Raw genomic sequence first — 15,249 nt, forward strand, 5'->3', positions numbered from 1 at the left:
ACTCTGTTCACAGCACAGGGAGCGTTCGTGCTGGATGCCGAGACTGGAGACAAGGTCGCCTTTGGAGTTCCAGTTGATACGCTCTACCGCCTGGATGCTCACGTGATCCTTTCACCTGTGGCGCTGATGGCTCGGGTTCCACCGACACTTGCAACCTGGCACCAGCGCCTTGGTCACGTGAACGAGCAACAGCTAAAAAAGGTGGATGTTCCTGTGGCGCCTGGGAGCGTGCTGCTTCTGCGAAGCTTGTGTTGGTGGAAAACACCACGTTTTTCCTTTTCCACAGATTTCTCATTCTCGAGCAAGTTCTGTTCTTGAGTTGGTACGTTTGTTTGATTATGGTTGAATCTTTGGGAGGCAAACGTTACGTAGTCACCTTTCTGGATGATTACACGCGGTACCTGATCGTGTACCTGCTGGCTCATAAATCAGAAGTGTTCTCCTGTTTTAGCCAATACAAGGCTTTGGCAGAAAATCTACACGGCTGTTTAGTTCGTGTGCTCCGCTGCGATCGTGGAGGAGAATTCGTCTCTGGCGAATTCGAGAAGTTTTGTGCTGAAGCTGGGATTCAGCGCCAGTATGCTGTCCCTGATGCACATGCCCAGAATGGTGCTGCCGAGAGGGTGAATCGCACCATCATAGAAGCTGCACGCTGTATGCTGCTTCATGCGGGAATGCCGGCTGCTTTCTGGGGAGAGGCAGTGAACACGGCTGTTTATGTTCGAAACCGGTTGCCAACTCGTGCCCTGCCTGGGAAGACCACTCCTTATGAGCTTTGGACTGGTCACGCACCTGGTTACGATCATCTCCGCATTTTTGGCTGTTTCGCCTATGCACACGTTCCACACAAGCAACACCGAAAGCTAGAGTCAAAGGCTGAGCCATCCATTTTCCTGGGATATTTGGAAGGCATGAAAGGATATCGCTTTTATTCTCTCAAGCGCAAGACTTTGCTGGAAAGACGGGATGTGCTCTTTGATGAGAGCAAGCTGTACAAGGATCGCGCTGAAGTTCCTGCTCCTACTTTCGTGGAACTCCAGCTGGTGGACACAGTTCACGTGACTCCAGCTCCTTCTCAAGTCCAGTTGTTGCCTTTTGCTCCTGCTGGTGATAACCTGGTGGTTCCTCCAGCACTGCCACCATGCCCTCCAGCTACACCTTTGCAAGAATCTCCTCCAATGAGAACACCTAGCTTCTCTGAAGAGCTGATGAACACTTACTTCGAGGGCGACGAGGAATTTCAAGCTGCTCCTGAGTTCTTCCTCGGCTCATCTTCAGTGGGAGCTGGACGTGGATCATCACCTTCAGTGGGCGCTGAAGCAGGTCGCCAACTTCAGTGGGAGCTCTCCCAGACTCTCCACTTGTTCCACCACCTGTGATCCACCCTCCAGCACGTCCTGAACCACGGCGCTCTGCTCGAGTTCCTGTACCATCGAGGCTGCAACTGGAAGCTGAGCAATCTCGTCCCTTCTTTAGTTTTGGAAAAATTAAAAAGAAAGGAACGCACCAGGCTAATTTCGTGGCTGCTAATCCAGAGCGAATCCCCATTCCAGCGAATGTTGACGAGGCATTAGCTGGACCTCATGCTGCCCAGTGGCGAGAAGCCATGAATGTTGAAATGCATTCGCATGAGCGAAACAATACAATGACAAAGACAACTTTACCTGAAGGTGCTCACCTTGTGAGCTCAAAATGGATTTACACAGTCAAGTACAAACCTGATGGAACTGTAGCAAAGTTCAAGGCCAGGTTTGTCGCACGGGGATTCAGCCAGATTCCAGGTTTGGAATACATGGAGTTGTGAAGTTGACCTCTGTGCGAGTGATCCTTGCACTGGCTGCCAAGTACGACCTGGAACTGCACTAGTTGGACGTTCGCACTGCTTTTCTGCACGGCAAGTTGAACGAGGAGGTCTACGTCAAGCAACCACCTGGATTCATCAAACCTGGTGAGGAACATCTTGTTTGCAAGCTGAATCGCGCCCTGTATGGGCTTAAACAATCCCCGAGGGTTTGGTTTGAACGCATTGATGCGTTCTTCAAGAGCCTGGGGTGTGCTCCTCTTGCAGTGGAAGGAAACGTGTACCTGTACAAGTGTGGTGACGATTTTCTCCTGGTTGCTGTGTACGTTGACGACTGCATTCTCGGTGCAAAAACCCGCCACCTGCTGGACGAGATGAAAAAGAAGCTGAGTGACGAATTTGAGATGTCTGACCTGGGCGAGCTTCGCCATTTCCTTGGCATCCAAATTATACGCAATCGAGGAGCACACACCTTGAGTTTGACACAAGCTCACTATGCAAGGGAGATCTTGGAACGCTTCAATATGCTGGACTGCTCTTCCGTGGCCACACCTCTTGAGGTCAATCACAAACTCAGCCGTGACATGGTCCCTGTCACAGAGGAAGAACGCGAGTACATGGCCACGGTGCCATATCGTCAAGCTGTGGGAAGTCTTGTTTATTTGATGCTGGGCACGCGACCAGATCTCGCCTATGCTGTTGGGATGGTCTCCCAGTTCCTCGAGAACCCCGGACCTGCACATTGGCAAGCTGTGAAGCGGATTTTCCGCTACGTTCGAGGTACCTTGCATTTGCAGCTTCACTATGGCGCTGCTGTGTCACAGGAACTTCATGGGTACTCGGATGCGGACTGGGCGGGCGACCAGGACTCAAGGCGCTCTACCTCCGGGTATGCGTTCTTGCTCCATGGGGCTGCTGTGTCCTGGAGCAGTAAGCGCCAGCCGCTGGTGGCTCTGTCCTCGACAGAGGCAGAGTACATTGCCCTAACTGCTGCCAGCAAAGAAGCGATTTGGTTGACCCAGTTCTGCCGTGACCTGCCCCAGATTCCTGCTTGCACCGGCCCTATGGTGCTGTTCTCGGACAACCAAAGTGCTCTTGCACTGGCCGCCAATCCGCGCTTCCATTCTCGGACGAAACACATCGAGATTCGTTTCCACTACGTGCAGGAACAAGTCCAAAATGGAAAGTTGTTGCTGGAATATTGCCCCACCGAGGCAATGGTGGCTGATATACTCACGAAGGCTTTGGCTCGAGACTCCTTTGAACGCCATCGCGCTGCACTGGGAGTCTGCTCTCCATCTGTTTCGGCTGAGTGGGAGGGGTAGTCCATCCTCTCAGCTGATCGAGCCAGAGTGGGAGTGTCGAGATGTCAGTCTCGATCAGCTGACGTGGCATGTCCACGTGGTCATGAGTCATGTCCCTTGAGTCATGTAAAAAGAGTCAGAACACAATGAACGAGCTCATAAGTGTTATGTCCATCCCTTTTTACACCAAAACAGTGATCACCAGCGGTGACCCAGCATCAAGTGTTCCCGAGTATGATGCACCTGTACTCGAAGAGGATGACGAGCATGACTTGCAAGGAACTCCAGATGTAGCTAATCTTCTCTTGCAGCCGGTTGCTCCAATCGAGCTGGAGGATTCGTCCTCGCCAGCACCACCCTTGCAGCTCGAGGCAGTTCTCGCTAGCAGTCACGCGGCAGCGTCAAGTGTTCCCGAGTATGATCTACCACCATTACCTGTACAAACCCATGATTTGCAAGAGGTAACTCAGAGAGCTTAGATGGTTTGCCTGGAACCGCACCAACCTTCTCTTGCAGCTAGAGGCGGTCATGGTTGGCACTGTGGATTCAGTTCGGTATACTTCTCTTTGTGGCAAGACACTTGCAATCGACGACGACAACGACGACAACGACGACAACCTGAGCTGGGAGGATATCCAGAGCTTCTCTCGGACCTGGACATTCCCGTCGGTGCAGCCACCGTCCAGAGCCGAATTGCATCTGGAGGTGGAGGAACTTAAGAAGCTAGTTGGAGAGTGGACTTGGAAGCTACCGACCACTCTTCAGTCGATAAAAGAAGAAATGTGGAGTAGGCTTTTGAACGCGGGCTTGGAGGACGTCCCAGGAATTATGGGAAGAACTCAAAAACTTCCTGGGGTGGCATCGATTCCCAGTTATCAGTTCCCGACGGATGCTTCTGGAGGCAGCGCCAGGTCCTCCTATCTTCGTCTCCAACGAGAATGGATCTTCTCTGTTCCGCTGGGTGGATCGCTGCATAGCTCCACTGTGCGCACAACAAGATGGAGAAGAACAAGCTTCAGTCTTTTGGCAGAGGTTGAGAGGCGATGGCACCAGCAGCGTGAGAAAGCACAGGAGGCCTCCAGACAAGAATAGTGAAGGACAAGAACCTTCTGGCAGCAATGGCCGAGGAGTCATCCTACAAGGTATGTCTCTGTTGACAGGAATTAGATATGTATTCGTACTAAGATCTACACTGAACAGGTGCTAAAGCGTCATGCAGCAGCAGGATCTCGAAAGTTGTTGAGGCAAGCTGATGTTTCATCGACACCAGCTTCAGTCTTTTGGCGGAGCTTGCAAGGTGATGGTGTGGGAATGCACAGGAGGCTTCCATACAAGAATAGTGAAGAACTTGCAGCAGCAATGGCCGACAAGTCATCCTACAAGGTATGCCTCTGCTGACAGGAAGCAGATATATTCGTACTATATGCTGGATGGACATTGAACAGGTGCTAAAGTCCCATGCAGCCACAGGATTTCCATCTCAGAAGTTACTGGCTGGCGGCACTGGTGACACTAAGGAGGCTAGCAGCAATGCTTCACCACCACCAGCATCGCCACCACCTTTTATGTGGTGGTGGTTCCCTCGAAGCTTGGGCGAGGATGGTGGGAAGGCCAAGAGGATCAACACCGAAACGTTTCAAGAAGCTGAAGAGACTTCATTATCGATCTCTCAGAGTTTAGTGTATGACGTCGGGGTGAGCAGCGGCAGTGCCAGTGATTTCATTGAGTTATTTGAAGGAGAAGGCATTAGCAGCAGTGATGCCTTCCTGAACTCGCTGTTGGAAGGCGAAGGTGGCAGCAGCAGCAGCAATGCGTATCTTCAGCTGGCTTCCTCCAATGGTCTCAACTTGCAAGCGACGGCTGTGGCGGCAACTCCGCTGCTTCTTCCAATCCTTGCCGGGCTGCTGGTTGCGCTGCTCCTCCTCTTCTTTCTCTACTTCCTCTTGGGGTGGGGGAGGAGGAAGAGAGGGCTCCTGCCTCACTGAGTTCCAGCTTTCGATGCAAATGCATCAGGATGTGCAGTGGACGGGATCAAGTTGTCGCAGGCATGGCTAGGTACTTGGATCAAAACTTGAAGCCGGTGGCTTAACACTCCGTGACCCCCATCGGGAGTGATAAAACTTTGGTGGCAGGTTTTCATCGGCTGGAGAGAAGGTGGCTCTAGCGTCATCAAGGCAAGAAGTGAGCGGAGATATCTTACAAAACAGAGGTTGCTGGTGGTTCTGGAGCTTTGTCTGGTCATACACAACTTTCTATACCAATTGATGGTGTAAGTGCAAGCTAGGAAGAAAGATCATATACTGAGTGTTTGTAGAATTTAAACATTGCTGATTCAGAAAAACAGTTTTTTGTTTTCTTCGAGGCTTGGTGGGAAGCAAAAAAAGTTGCATGACTAGAAGTAACACTTGGATGGCAAGATGAGTTACTACCCTATGTGAGAGGTAAATGGAAGAAAGCACAGTTACATTGCTTGTGAAAGGATTCGTGCAAAGCCTTCTCTTGTGCGTCTCTTCCTGTCTCCAGTCTTTGCTCACTTGGTTATGGCCTGAAAGATGAACGAAAAAAAGAATAGCTCTTAACCAGTGAGCGAGATTTCATAGATGGTAGTGCAAGTGTTAACATTATTAAATGCTCAGTATACAAAATGATGGGACTTGGACCAATTTAATTAGTATCCTTTAAAGTCAAAATGACTAATGACAAAAGTGTGTAACCATTTGGAACCATCCACAACATCCTAATCAAGATCAACAATCAAAAGTTCAAAGTGACTTTCATCATATTCAAGATGGATAAAGAATATCGTTCTTATGAAGTATTTCTTGGATGAACTTAGCTCAAGATAGTTAATGTTGTCATATACTGGCAGAAGAGCATAATTGCCTTTGGAAAGCATCAAAAACCCCCTTGAATCTCCATAAGTACAACAAAGAAAATTCCAAAGAAATTCTGACCAAATATTATTCAACACTACAATTGGAATGAATGCCTTAACAACTATGAAGAAGTATAAATTATAAAGGCAGACCTAGAATTAAAGTCCCTTGTCGAAGTTGATCTCAATTGAGTTATTCCAAAGCCTAATTCAATTTGCTCAACGAAACTTGAAACTCAAGAAACTCAACTTAAGGAAAACTCCTAACTTAAGAAAATTCAACACTTAAGATTACATCAACAGAGATCAAGAAATAGTATGACCAACTAGGAATTAAACCTGAGCATCTCTAACTAATTTAGCAATAAATCAACCTCAAGGAAGAACTACAAAAAGGCTCTTAACTCAAACTAATTCTCAATCTTGAAGAACCAACTAAAGAAATCAGCTCAAGAACCAAAGATGAACCATGGAAGTTTCATATCACTAGAGATCTAGATCACATCTTTAGAGATAGAGCAATTGACATTTTAAAGAAGTATAAAGATATTTTTGCTTGGTCTTACATAAATTTGAGAAGAATCTCTCCCGAGATCTGTATACATCAAATTGAACTTCTTCTTCAGACTGTACTACGGAAACAATCAACATACCAAATGAACCTCAACATGCAATTGAAAGTCAAAGAAACACTTGATAAACTCAAGCAAGTCGGTTTCATTTACCCAATCCAAAATCTAGAATAGTTATTACCACTAGTCATTGTTTTTAAGAAGAACAATAAACTCATGATCCATCTTAACTACAAAAAGCTCAATAACACCATATGGAAAAACACATTCTCAATTCCCTTTTCTAATGAGATTTTTGACACAATTGTGAGATACAAAATATACTCATTCCTTGACAGTTTCTAAGGATACAATTAAGTTTATATTGCACCTAAAGATTTGTACAAGATAGCTTTCATTAGTCTATAAGGCACTTATATGTATATCTATATATGCCATTTGATTTTTTTAACACACCATTTACTTTCCAAAGAATTATCATTGACACTTTTAGAGAATACCTTACCAGATTCATGTGAGTTTGCATAGATAACTTCAGTGCTTTCAACAGCAAAGAACACCATCTTTACTATCTTGAGAAAGGCTTTATCAGATATCATTGCCTTGAATCTTGAGAAATGCAATTTCTTCCCTGAAGTCTGGAGTTCTACTTCGATGTGTCATTTGCAAAGAAAGCATCCTCATTAACAAAGACAAGACTTTCATTATCACCAATATGCAACATCCAACAAATATCGCCAAACTTTGAACTTTCCTTGGCAAAATAAGATACCATCGACAATTCATCAAAATTATACAAAGATCACTAAACCACTCACCCAGCTCTTCAAGAAGAATCAAGTCTATAAATGGACTCAAAAATGTTAAAAACCTTTCAACACAATTAAGAATTCATTAACAAAAACTTTAATATTTGTTTAACAAAATTGGAGCAAAGATTTCAACATTCAAGTCGACACCTCCAACTATGCAATTAGAGTGATTCTTTCACGATAATAAAAAAATTACAAAATTAACCAATCTACTACACAAGTCAAAGACTCAATTCAACTTAGATGAACTACACCACCACAGAAAAAGAAGTTCTTGGAATGGTTTACACACTCTAGAAATTTTGACATTACCTTCTCGGCAACAAAGTAAAAATCATGATCGACTATAAAACACTTCTATACCTTTTTAACAAAACCATCCTCAACACCAAAATTGCCTAATAGTTCTTACTCCTTCAAGAATATAACTTCAAGATCATTTATAAGCCCAACAAATAACACAAACAAGCTGACCACTTTAGCCATATTATGATAGGTGAACAACCAAAGTATAACGAGGATAACTTCCCCAACTCCAACATCTTGTAAATCCATACTTCATCAACCTAGATACAAGACATCTACCACTACCTAACAACAATGAAAATACCAAACTAATACATTACTTCTGACCAACACAAGCAATTCATTTTAAAGATAAGACCATATTCAGTCATGAGAGGAAGACTATACAAGAAAAGATGAGACAATGTATTATGAAGATGTGTACAACCTAAAGAAACTCAAGATTTACTTGAAGAAGCTCATTGTAGATAAGCAAGAAGACACTTTGCAAAAGAAATCACAACTCAAAAAATTTTCCAAGCTAAACTTTAGCGGCCAACACTCTAAAATGATTCAGCAAAATTTTGTTATGAATATAACATTTATTCAAGAACCAAGCATGTGCCAAAAATGTAGAATCAAGGACTTCATCCAACAACTTCTCTCAAACCACTTTAGCAATTTTGTAGAACCACTTACAACAAGTTCAAAATGAAACAAATATATCCTCATAACTACTAATTACATAACAAAGTGGGTTGAAGCTCAATTAATAAATGCTGCAATAGGGAAAAACACAGTAAAGGTCATCTATAAAAACATCATCACAAGGAACAGTTTACCTCAAGAATTTGTTATAAATCGAGAAACACACTTCATTAACAAGACCACCAATATTTTAACTCAAGAATTCACAATCAAGCATAAGGCTTTAACACTATACTATCCTCAAGGAAATGGTCAAACCTACAAACAAGACCCTACAAAATATATTCAAAAGGGATCATGAAGATAAATAAAAAAGACTGGGACAATCGTATCCACAATGCCCTTATCAAACTATTTATAAGCTTTTAACAAATTTGACATCATTTAAGCTTGCTTACAGCTTGACACCACTTAAGTACATCATTCTTTCATTGCGAATGGCAATACTCTATGTGATCAACCAAGAAGAATCAGTGACCAATGATAGAAAAGCTTAACAAAAAACAACTATAAGCAATTTGGACACTTAAAACCATTCAAGCTAAAAGAAAAGCTAACCATGACAAAAAAAGACAACTCAAGAAAAGTGAAGAATTCAAGGTTAGAGATCAAGTTTTATAATTTCAAGGAAATATAGAGAAAATCAACTCAAAGATACAATCAAGATGGGAAGGACAACATTTAAACCCTATGGATTTTTTCTAAAATTGTTTTCTTTAATTACTTATAACTTCCCACTGGTGAAGAGTGATTGACATTAATTCCATGCATGAAGGAAATCCACTAAAGTGTATCAAGGTACTTGAGAACTACAATAGTGGATTTTTTTTTACAAATGAGCAATGTGATTGACGAAGCTAAGCTGCAATTCAAGTTTTTGATCTCCACACTAGAGATGTGTAAGTCCACAACTTTTGCCAGTAAAGCAATTATGATTCTCTATGATGACTTGTAATACAAGACACATTGCAAACTACCTCTATGACAAGCTTATCAAGGAACTTCATATCACAATGACAATGATCCAAGATAGCCTCAAATGCAAAACCTCATCCCTACATTGCAGCACTCATTCTAAAGCTCAACACCACCATTTTACTACAAATCAAAGAGACAACAACAAATAATAGCAATAAAAGATTGAGGAAAGCCACAAACATAGAGACATTATAAACACGAAGAAAAGGGGAATGTGCTTAAAAAATATGAGACAATTTCCCATTAACAGTAAATTATCATTAGGATCCGTCCCCACAAAATAAAGAAAATCATCCTTAAAGCAATATTGAAAATGTAAATACTTATATAACAAGTCATCAATAAATAATGCAAAATTCTCAAACTTATTATAAAGCCTTTAGCCTCACTAGGACTCAATAAATTTGTCACATTAGGCTTGGCTTTGGGGTGACCTTTGAAGTGTTGAGGTAAGTCATATATAACATGTTTATAGTGTGAGTATACACTTTCATATAACCTAGTAGAAAGCATCACATGATTGGGGAGAAATCTAGATAACTACACTCCCTTCCAACTTCTTTATGCATTAATGCTGTGCATCCAATTTAGCTCAGGCAACTAGCATTGAAGGCCTAAATTCCACTTTGCAGCTCCAACCAGCTCTTGGAGCTCAAGGAGACTAGAGAGCATGCAGCCCTGCACAATTGACTATACCAGCAATAACTCATTTGTCAGCAAAGGAAGACACATGGGTCAACTTTTCAGACAGGGATCTCATCTGGCTTTAAAATATCTGAACCCATCAACCAAAGCTAGAACCAGCTTGGAGCGGCCCATTTCAGGTGAAAAGCATCACTGGTGCAAAGTTTATTTTACGTTCAAGTGATAGATGAATCCCTTCAACAGGGTTCATCTTCAATGCTATTACATATAACAGCAGCAACATACACATAGAGGTTATCTAGTTCTTCATTTTTGCTTCACCACGCAGCCCCATCATGAAAAGTCTCAAAAAAAGCTCATGCATCTATGAGTTTTATTCATATCAAAACACTTCTAACAAGTCCCCTCTTCTTCCTAATGGGTGGAGTAGCGTATTGCTCTAACGTGCCTTTTTTCACAACATTCAGAGTGCGGATATATGGGGATATTCCCTCGAGATGCATATGTGGATGAGCTCCGGATACTTCTCTTCTATGTCCAGCTTGGCCACCGTCAGCAATCTCCAACTTCAAACTCGTACAGCTGCTGCTCAGCCACATCTTACAGTGAGGCAAAACTATCGCCATGTGTTGTGCTTGAAGCAAGCAAAGGCACTTCCGAGCATGCAGTAACGCAATGAAACCGAACCCAGAAAATCCAGCCGGCATGCTGTTTGGTAGAGCGTTACTTTCCTGGTCCCAATCGCCGACCACTCGATAACCGGGCATATGTTGTAGTTGCATGATCGAGGAGCTTGCCTCGCTCGGCAGAAGAAGACGCAGCATCCAGGTATAATTCGGCCAGGAAAAACCCCAGTGCCTGGTACACATTTCCAGCTCGAGAAGAAGCTCGCTTTGCTCCTTTCAGTCTATACCACTGCTGGAAACGCGCTCGAGAATACCGTATCCAACGTGATATAGTCCACTGTCTTGCATAAACTGCGTCACCTCACTAGCTGAGACCGAGCTCTCAGAAGCCGGATATGCCAAGCAGCCGTCTACGCAGGGCGCGATACCTGAAGCCTCGGGATCGACTTCGACCTCTAAACGCGAGCTGTCGATGATGAAAGGTTGTGTCAAGCTCTTGGGACAATCGGCCACCGCCTCCTCGCCTTTGATCAGGATCCGTAGCCGAGTGCTTCGACGTTCGTGTGCATGGCTGTCTTCGACTTCTGAGAAGAAGATCATCTGTCAGCTTGGCAGAAGTCTCGCTGCTGCTCCATCGGGACCTTGCACCGAGAAGAGAACGCGAGAATTGGCAAGATAGCAGCCGCTCTTCTCTTTGAGCTCCTCACTCTTCAAAACCTTCCATTCCTGCCTGTTTTGCAGTGACTCCAGAGTAGCCTTGATAAGGAAAAGCCAAGACGGCTCCTCAAGTACTGCTTCCTCTTTTCCTCTTGGTTGTATCCGGGACAACGTCGAGCTTCCTCTTCCGCTGAAACGAAAGGTTGGGATGTGCCGGTTCCAAACTGTCCATCCCCGAAATGCCGGTGCCATGGTGCTTGCCTTCAATAACTCTCTTGGTATGAAGCGCGCGAGTGTGCGAAGGATGGAAACGTTTCACGACTGAGATGCAGCCTGTCTCGTCTCCAATGGCGATCAAAACTTCGACAAGTTTCTCCATGCGCCTTGCAACTCCCTGATAGGAAGAACACCATATATTCTTACAGTGTTGCAGAAAAAAGCCATCGCAAGTAAGAACTCAAAGAAGAAATTTCGAAAGCAAAGCTTTCACCAAGTGTTTGAAGTCACCTGTGATTTGATTGACAAAGGATCGCCTGGAAGGTAAATTTCTAGGGTTTCTCGATGGCGGAGTTTTTGGCGCTTCGATGCCACGCGTGCAAAATGTTCCAGGTACTTGAGAATCTTTTCTTGAGTTTTTGATCGAGCTAGCCACGCGTTTGCAGGTGAAGCCACGGAAGAAATCCAGCAACAAATGGTGTTGTAGCGTTTGCAATGAGGTCCCCGCTTTGTAGAGCTTCGGGAGATGAGACTCCTGCGCAGAGAGAAAGCCGATTCTCTGCGTGACACCTGTATGCGATCTATCAACGAGAGTAGAAGCCGATTGGAGCCTTCGCCCCCACAAAAGAAGTGCAGGTTAGAAGCGTCGTCGCTCTACGGGAGCTCCCAAAAACCCTAATTCATTGAAGAGAGACCAAGGGGAAAGAAATGTATCGCATCGCAGGCGTTTCCCGCATGATCCGGAAGCGGCAGCGCCGAGAGTCTCCGCCAAAGCTCTTTTCTTCCCGAGCGCACTTGCCCATGGGCACGCACTTGCCACGGGCACGCACTTGCCCACGGCGGCAACTGCTGGCAAAGAGATTTCAAAGAAGCGAATGGAAGACGAGAAGACGTGGGTGTGGAACTGCGTCATCAGAGACTACGGCATGCTTGGCCGAGTCGAGTGCACTCGAGAGGCATTTCTGCAGTGTCCAGCTAGGAACTTCCTGAGCTGGAAGCTCCTTGCGGACGCATATGCCCACAAGGGGCATTACTGGAAAGTACTAGAGATTGAAGACAAGATCCCGGCTGTGATGTATCAGCTTGCTCCGCCTCCTCCTTCTTCAGCATCCATCTTTGATGCTGTTTCTCTGTACCAGAAAGGCAAGAGGTGGGCAGCATGGGAACTTCTTCAATGAGGAAAATGGAAGGAAGCTTCTTTTTTTGGCATTGGGCAAATACAAGACAGTTTCTATGCTTCTTGTGTTCACTTCCCTCTTGACTTATGGCAATGTCCAGCTTTTCAAGCTAATTCGGACCATGATAGAAGGATCTTCACTGACTGAAGAAAGCCTCATCCATCTAGCATGCTGCCAGGGCACTTGAGGTGTTTCAGGCGTTCCAGTGGAAGCTACGCGAGCTGCGAAGGAACTAGCCACTGAGGGCGTTCCAGTGGAAGCTCCGCGAGCTGCGAAGGAACCAGTCACTTAGGGCGTCGCAGTCACTCAGGGTGTTCCAATGGAACCAGCCACTCAGGGCGGTCCAATGGAAGCGCGAGCTGCGCGTGAGCGTCTCGAGGCTTTGTACATCAAGGCCTCATTCTGTGTGTTTGGCGAGGATATGCGGCTAAAGCTGAAGGCTCTGAAGACGCTCAGAGCAATGCGAATTGCTGGGGCTCACTGTGGGGACTTACTGCTGGAACAAGGAAATAGCCCAGCAGATAACTACGCAAAGACACTGGCAATCCATGCCATATTAGAGGCGGAGCAGCTGATGGCTCTTGGTAACGTGCCTAAAGAGTGCCGGCCATTCGTGAACGCTCTCAAGAGTGTCCTTGCAAAGCTGAGAGACGACGGTGTCACGCTACGACCCGGGGCTTGTGAATGTACAGTTTTTTACCAAGAGACGACAACGTTATAGTAGGATTTTAACTCTTCTATGATGCTATGATGGCTGAGCATGGTGTCAGTGCCTCTAGCCTACGTTGTAAGTTTTGCGAAACAGGCAGCGCTGACACCAGCTCAGGTGCATGCGTGGTTATTATCGTCTGGACAAGTCTAGCTTTGGGCCGGTCTCACTGTGCCTCTCCAGTTCCCGGCACGGCACTCGTATGGCATCAATGAGCTCGCGTTTCTGACCGGAACATGTCCTGAGAGATATCAATGTTTTGGTTACGAAAGCTGGGCTGCCACTGCCGGAGGAGAGCTTCAGCGCGGTCACTCCGGAGGGACTTGCCAGCGTTGAAGGGGCCTTACCTGGAAATGCGTTGCTCAGGGCTGGAGTGATCGGGCTCTCTGTTCAAGGCAGTCCTTGAGATTTGGAAACATCTTTTGGCGTCCTCCAGGAGTTGTGTCGTCGAGCTTCGAACATACGGTGTTCGTGGCATCTTCACCTCCTCGAGCTCGATATCTAGATGAGGGGCAGCCGTGCGTGGAAGTCCTCAGCGCTGGGAACTCCAAGGAGGCATGAGCGTGGCGGAAGTGGAACGGATCTAGCACGATTGGTGTGTGCAGGGAGCACTCTTTTTCCTTTTCTCTGTTTTGTTCCGGTGCTCCTTACTATAATATATCTAACGCTTGAAACTAACCAAAACCAAACTAGACCTCAGACCTCACCATAACCGCTAGACCTCTCCACGTGGACAAGTTTGCAACCAAAGTTCTAGACATGGAGGGAGCTAGAATGCCAAGTTCGTCACAATTGCGCTGCCTATCAACATCCTCAAATCGCCTGGGCTCGCACCTCCTCACCACGATCTTCTGCGCTGCTCCACGGTTCCCATGAAACATCCACACTCCCGCGACCGTATTCCTTGGTCCGCTCCACCAGCTGGTTATACACGTCGGGCTCGTAGCAGCTGTTCGCCGAGAAATCCATTTCCCATGGCCTCTCCCGCAGCATGCACACGGTGCTCGAAGCTCCCCAGCCGGACACTCCCGTGCAAACATCAGAGCAGTAGCAGCAGCAGCAGCAGGACTATTACAGTGGCTTCAAACCGCAGCATCACTTCCCTTCCCCGATGTGATTCATCTCCTGCGCATCCAAACAAATCCTGCTCCATACGCTCCAACTTTCCACGGACGAGCTCGGCCAAACTTGGGCATTTACATCAGCCGCTTGACGTCCCGCTTGACGTCTTCTTGCTTGAGAGCAGCGGCACACCCTGAAAGCTCCTGACTTTCCTCGGGGCTCCAAGTTCTCAGCTCCTCGTCGTCTCCGCTGCAAGCGCTTCCTGGTGATAGCAAAGGATCATCGTCGGGTTTCAGGAAAACTCCAGCGCAAGATGGCAAAGTTGGCAGGGCTCGATATAAGCATCCCGAGCGCTTTGAACTCGTGCGATTGCACAGCATCGGTGCACTTGCCCATTTCCAACAATATCCTTTTGTCCATCTTGATACTAAATCCTTTCTTTGATTGCCAACGAGCACACCAGTAGACCCAATGAAAGCAAGCCCAGAAAGTCCACCCGGCATCCCTTTCGATGCTGCTGCTTCTTAGAGCATTATTTTCCTGGTCCCAGTCAACTTCAGAGCCGACCACTCGAGAACCCGGCATATGTTGTAGGTGCAGTGATCGAGGAGCTTGCCTGGCTCGGAAGAAGAAGACGCAACATCGAAGTATAACTCGACCAGGCAGAGATTGGACCTGGAACTCCTGCCATTCCCAGTGCCTGGTATACTTATCCAGCTCGAGAAGAAGCTCGTGCTGGCCTGCTGGAAACCGACTCGAGAATACCGTGTCCAAGGTGATATAGTCCACTGTTGTTCTCGTAGTCTTTCATGAACTGCGTC

At 46.0% G+C, this 15,249-nt stretch overlaps 2 protein-coding genes across 4 annotated transcripts; one reads left to right on the top strand and one right to left on the bottom strand.

Moving 5' to 3' along the window:
• Nucleotides 1-907: 907 nt before the first annotated feature.
• Nucleotides 908-2,951, bottom strand: LOC112351040. 3 transcript variants are annotated; one of them, XR_002993975.1, is made up of 4 exons: nt 2,274-2,290; nt 1,946-2,163; nt 1,221-1,887; nt 908-1,158 (listed from the first exon to the last, which is right to left on the bottom strand). XR_002993975.1 is itself a non-coding variant. In XM_024688189.1 (4 exons), the coding sequence occupies exons 2-4, from the start codon at nt 2,241-2,243 to the stop codon at nt 1,688-1,690; spliced, it is 447 nt and encodes a 148-aa protein (XP_024543957.1). In that variant the 5' UTR covers nt 2,244-2,536; nt 2,586-2,951; the 3' UTR covers nt 1,603-1,687. The 3 variants fall into 3 exon arrangements, 2 of the variants coding, with proteins under 2 accessions (XP_024543958.1, XP_024543957.1); XM_024688189.1 differs by lacking the exon at nt 908-1,158 and adding an exon at nt 2,586-2,951 and having other exon boundaries at nt 1,603-1,887; nt 2,215-2,536; XM_024688190.1 differs by lacking the exon at nt 2,274-2,290 and having other exon boundaries at nt 1,946-2,189.
• An 8,760-nt stretch (nt 2,952-11,711) lies between these two features.
• On the top strand, nt 11,712-14,065 carry LOC112351032. The gene is made up of 2 exons (XM_024688169.1): nt 11,712-11,872; nt 11,926-14,065. The coding sequence occupies exon 2, from the start codon at nt 12,977-12,979 to the stop codon at nt 13,376-13,378; it is 402 nt and encodes a 133-aa protein (XP_024543937.1). The 5' UTR covers nt 11,712-11,872; nt 11,926-12,976; the 3' UTR covers nt 13,379-14,065.
• The last annotated feature ends 1,184 nt before the right edge of the window (nt 14,066-15,249 follow it).

The sequence above is a fragment of the Selaginella moellendorffii genome, unplaced genomic scaffold (genome assembly GCF_000143415.4).
Source record: "Selaginella moellendorffii unplaced genomic scaffold, v1.0 SELMOscaffold_56, whole genome shotgun sequence".
NCBI lineage: Eukaryota > Viridiplantae > Streptophyta > Lycopodiopsida > Selaginellales > Selaginellaceae > Selaginella > Selaginella moellendorffii.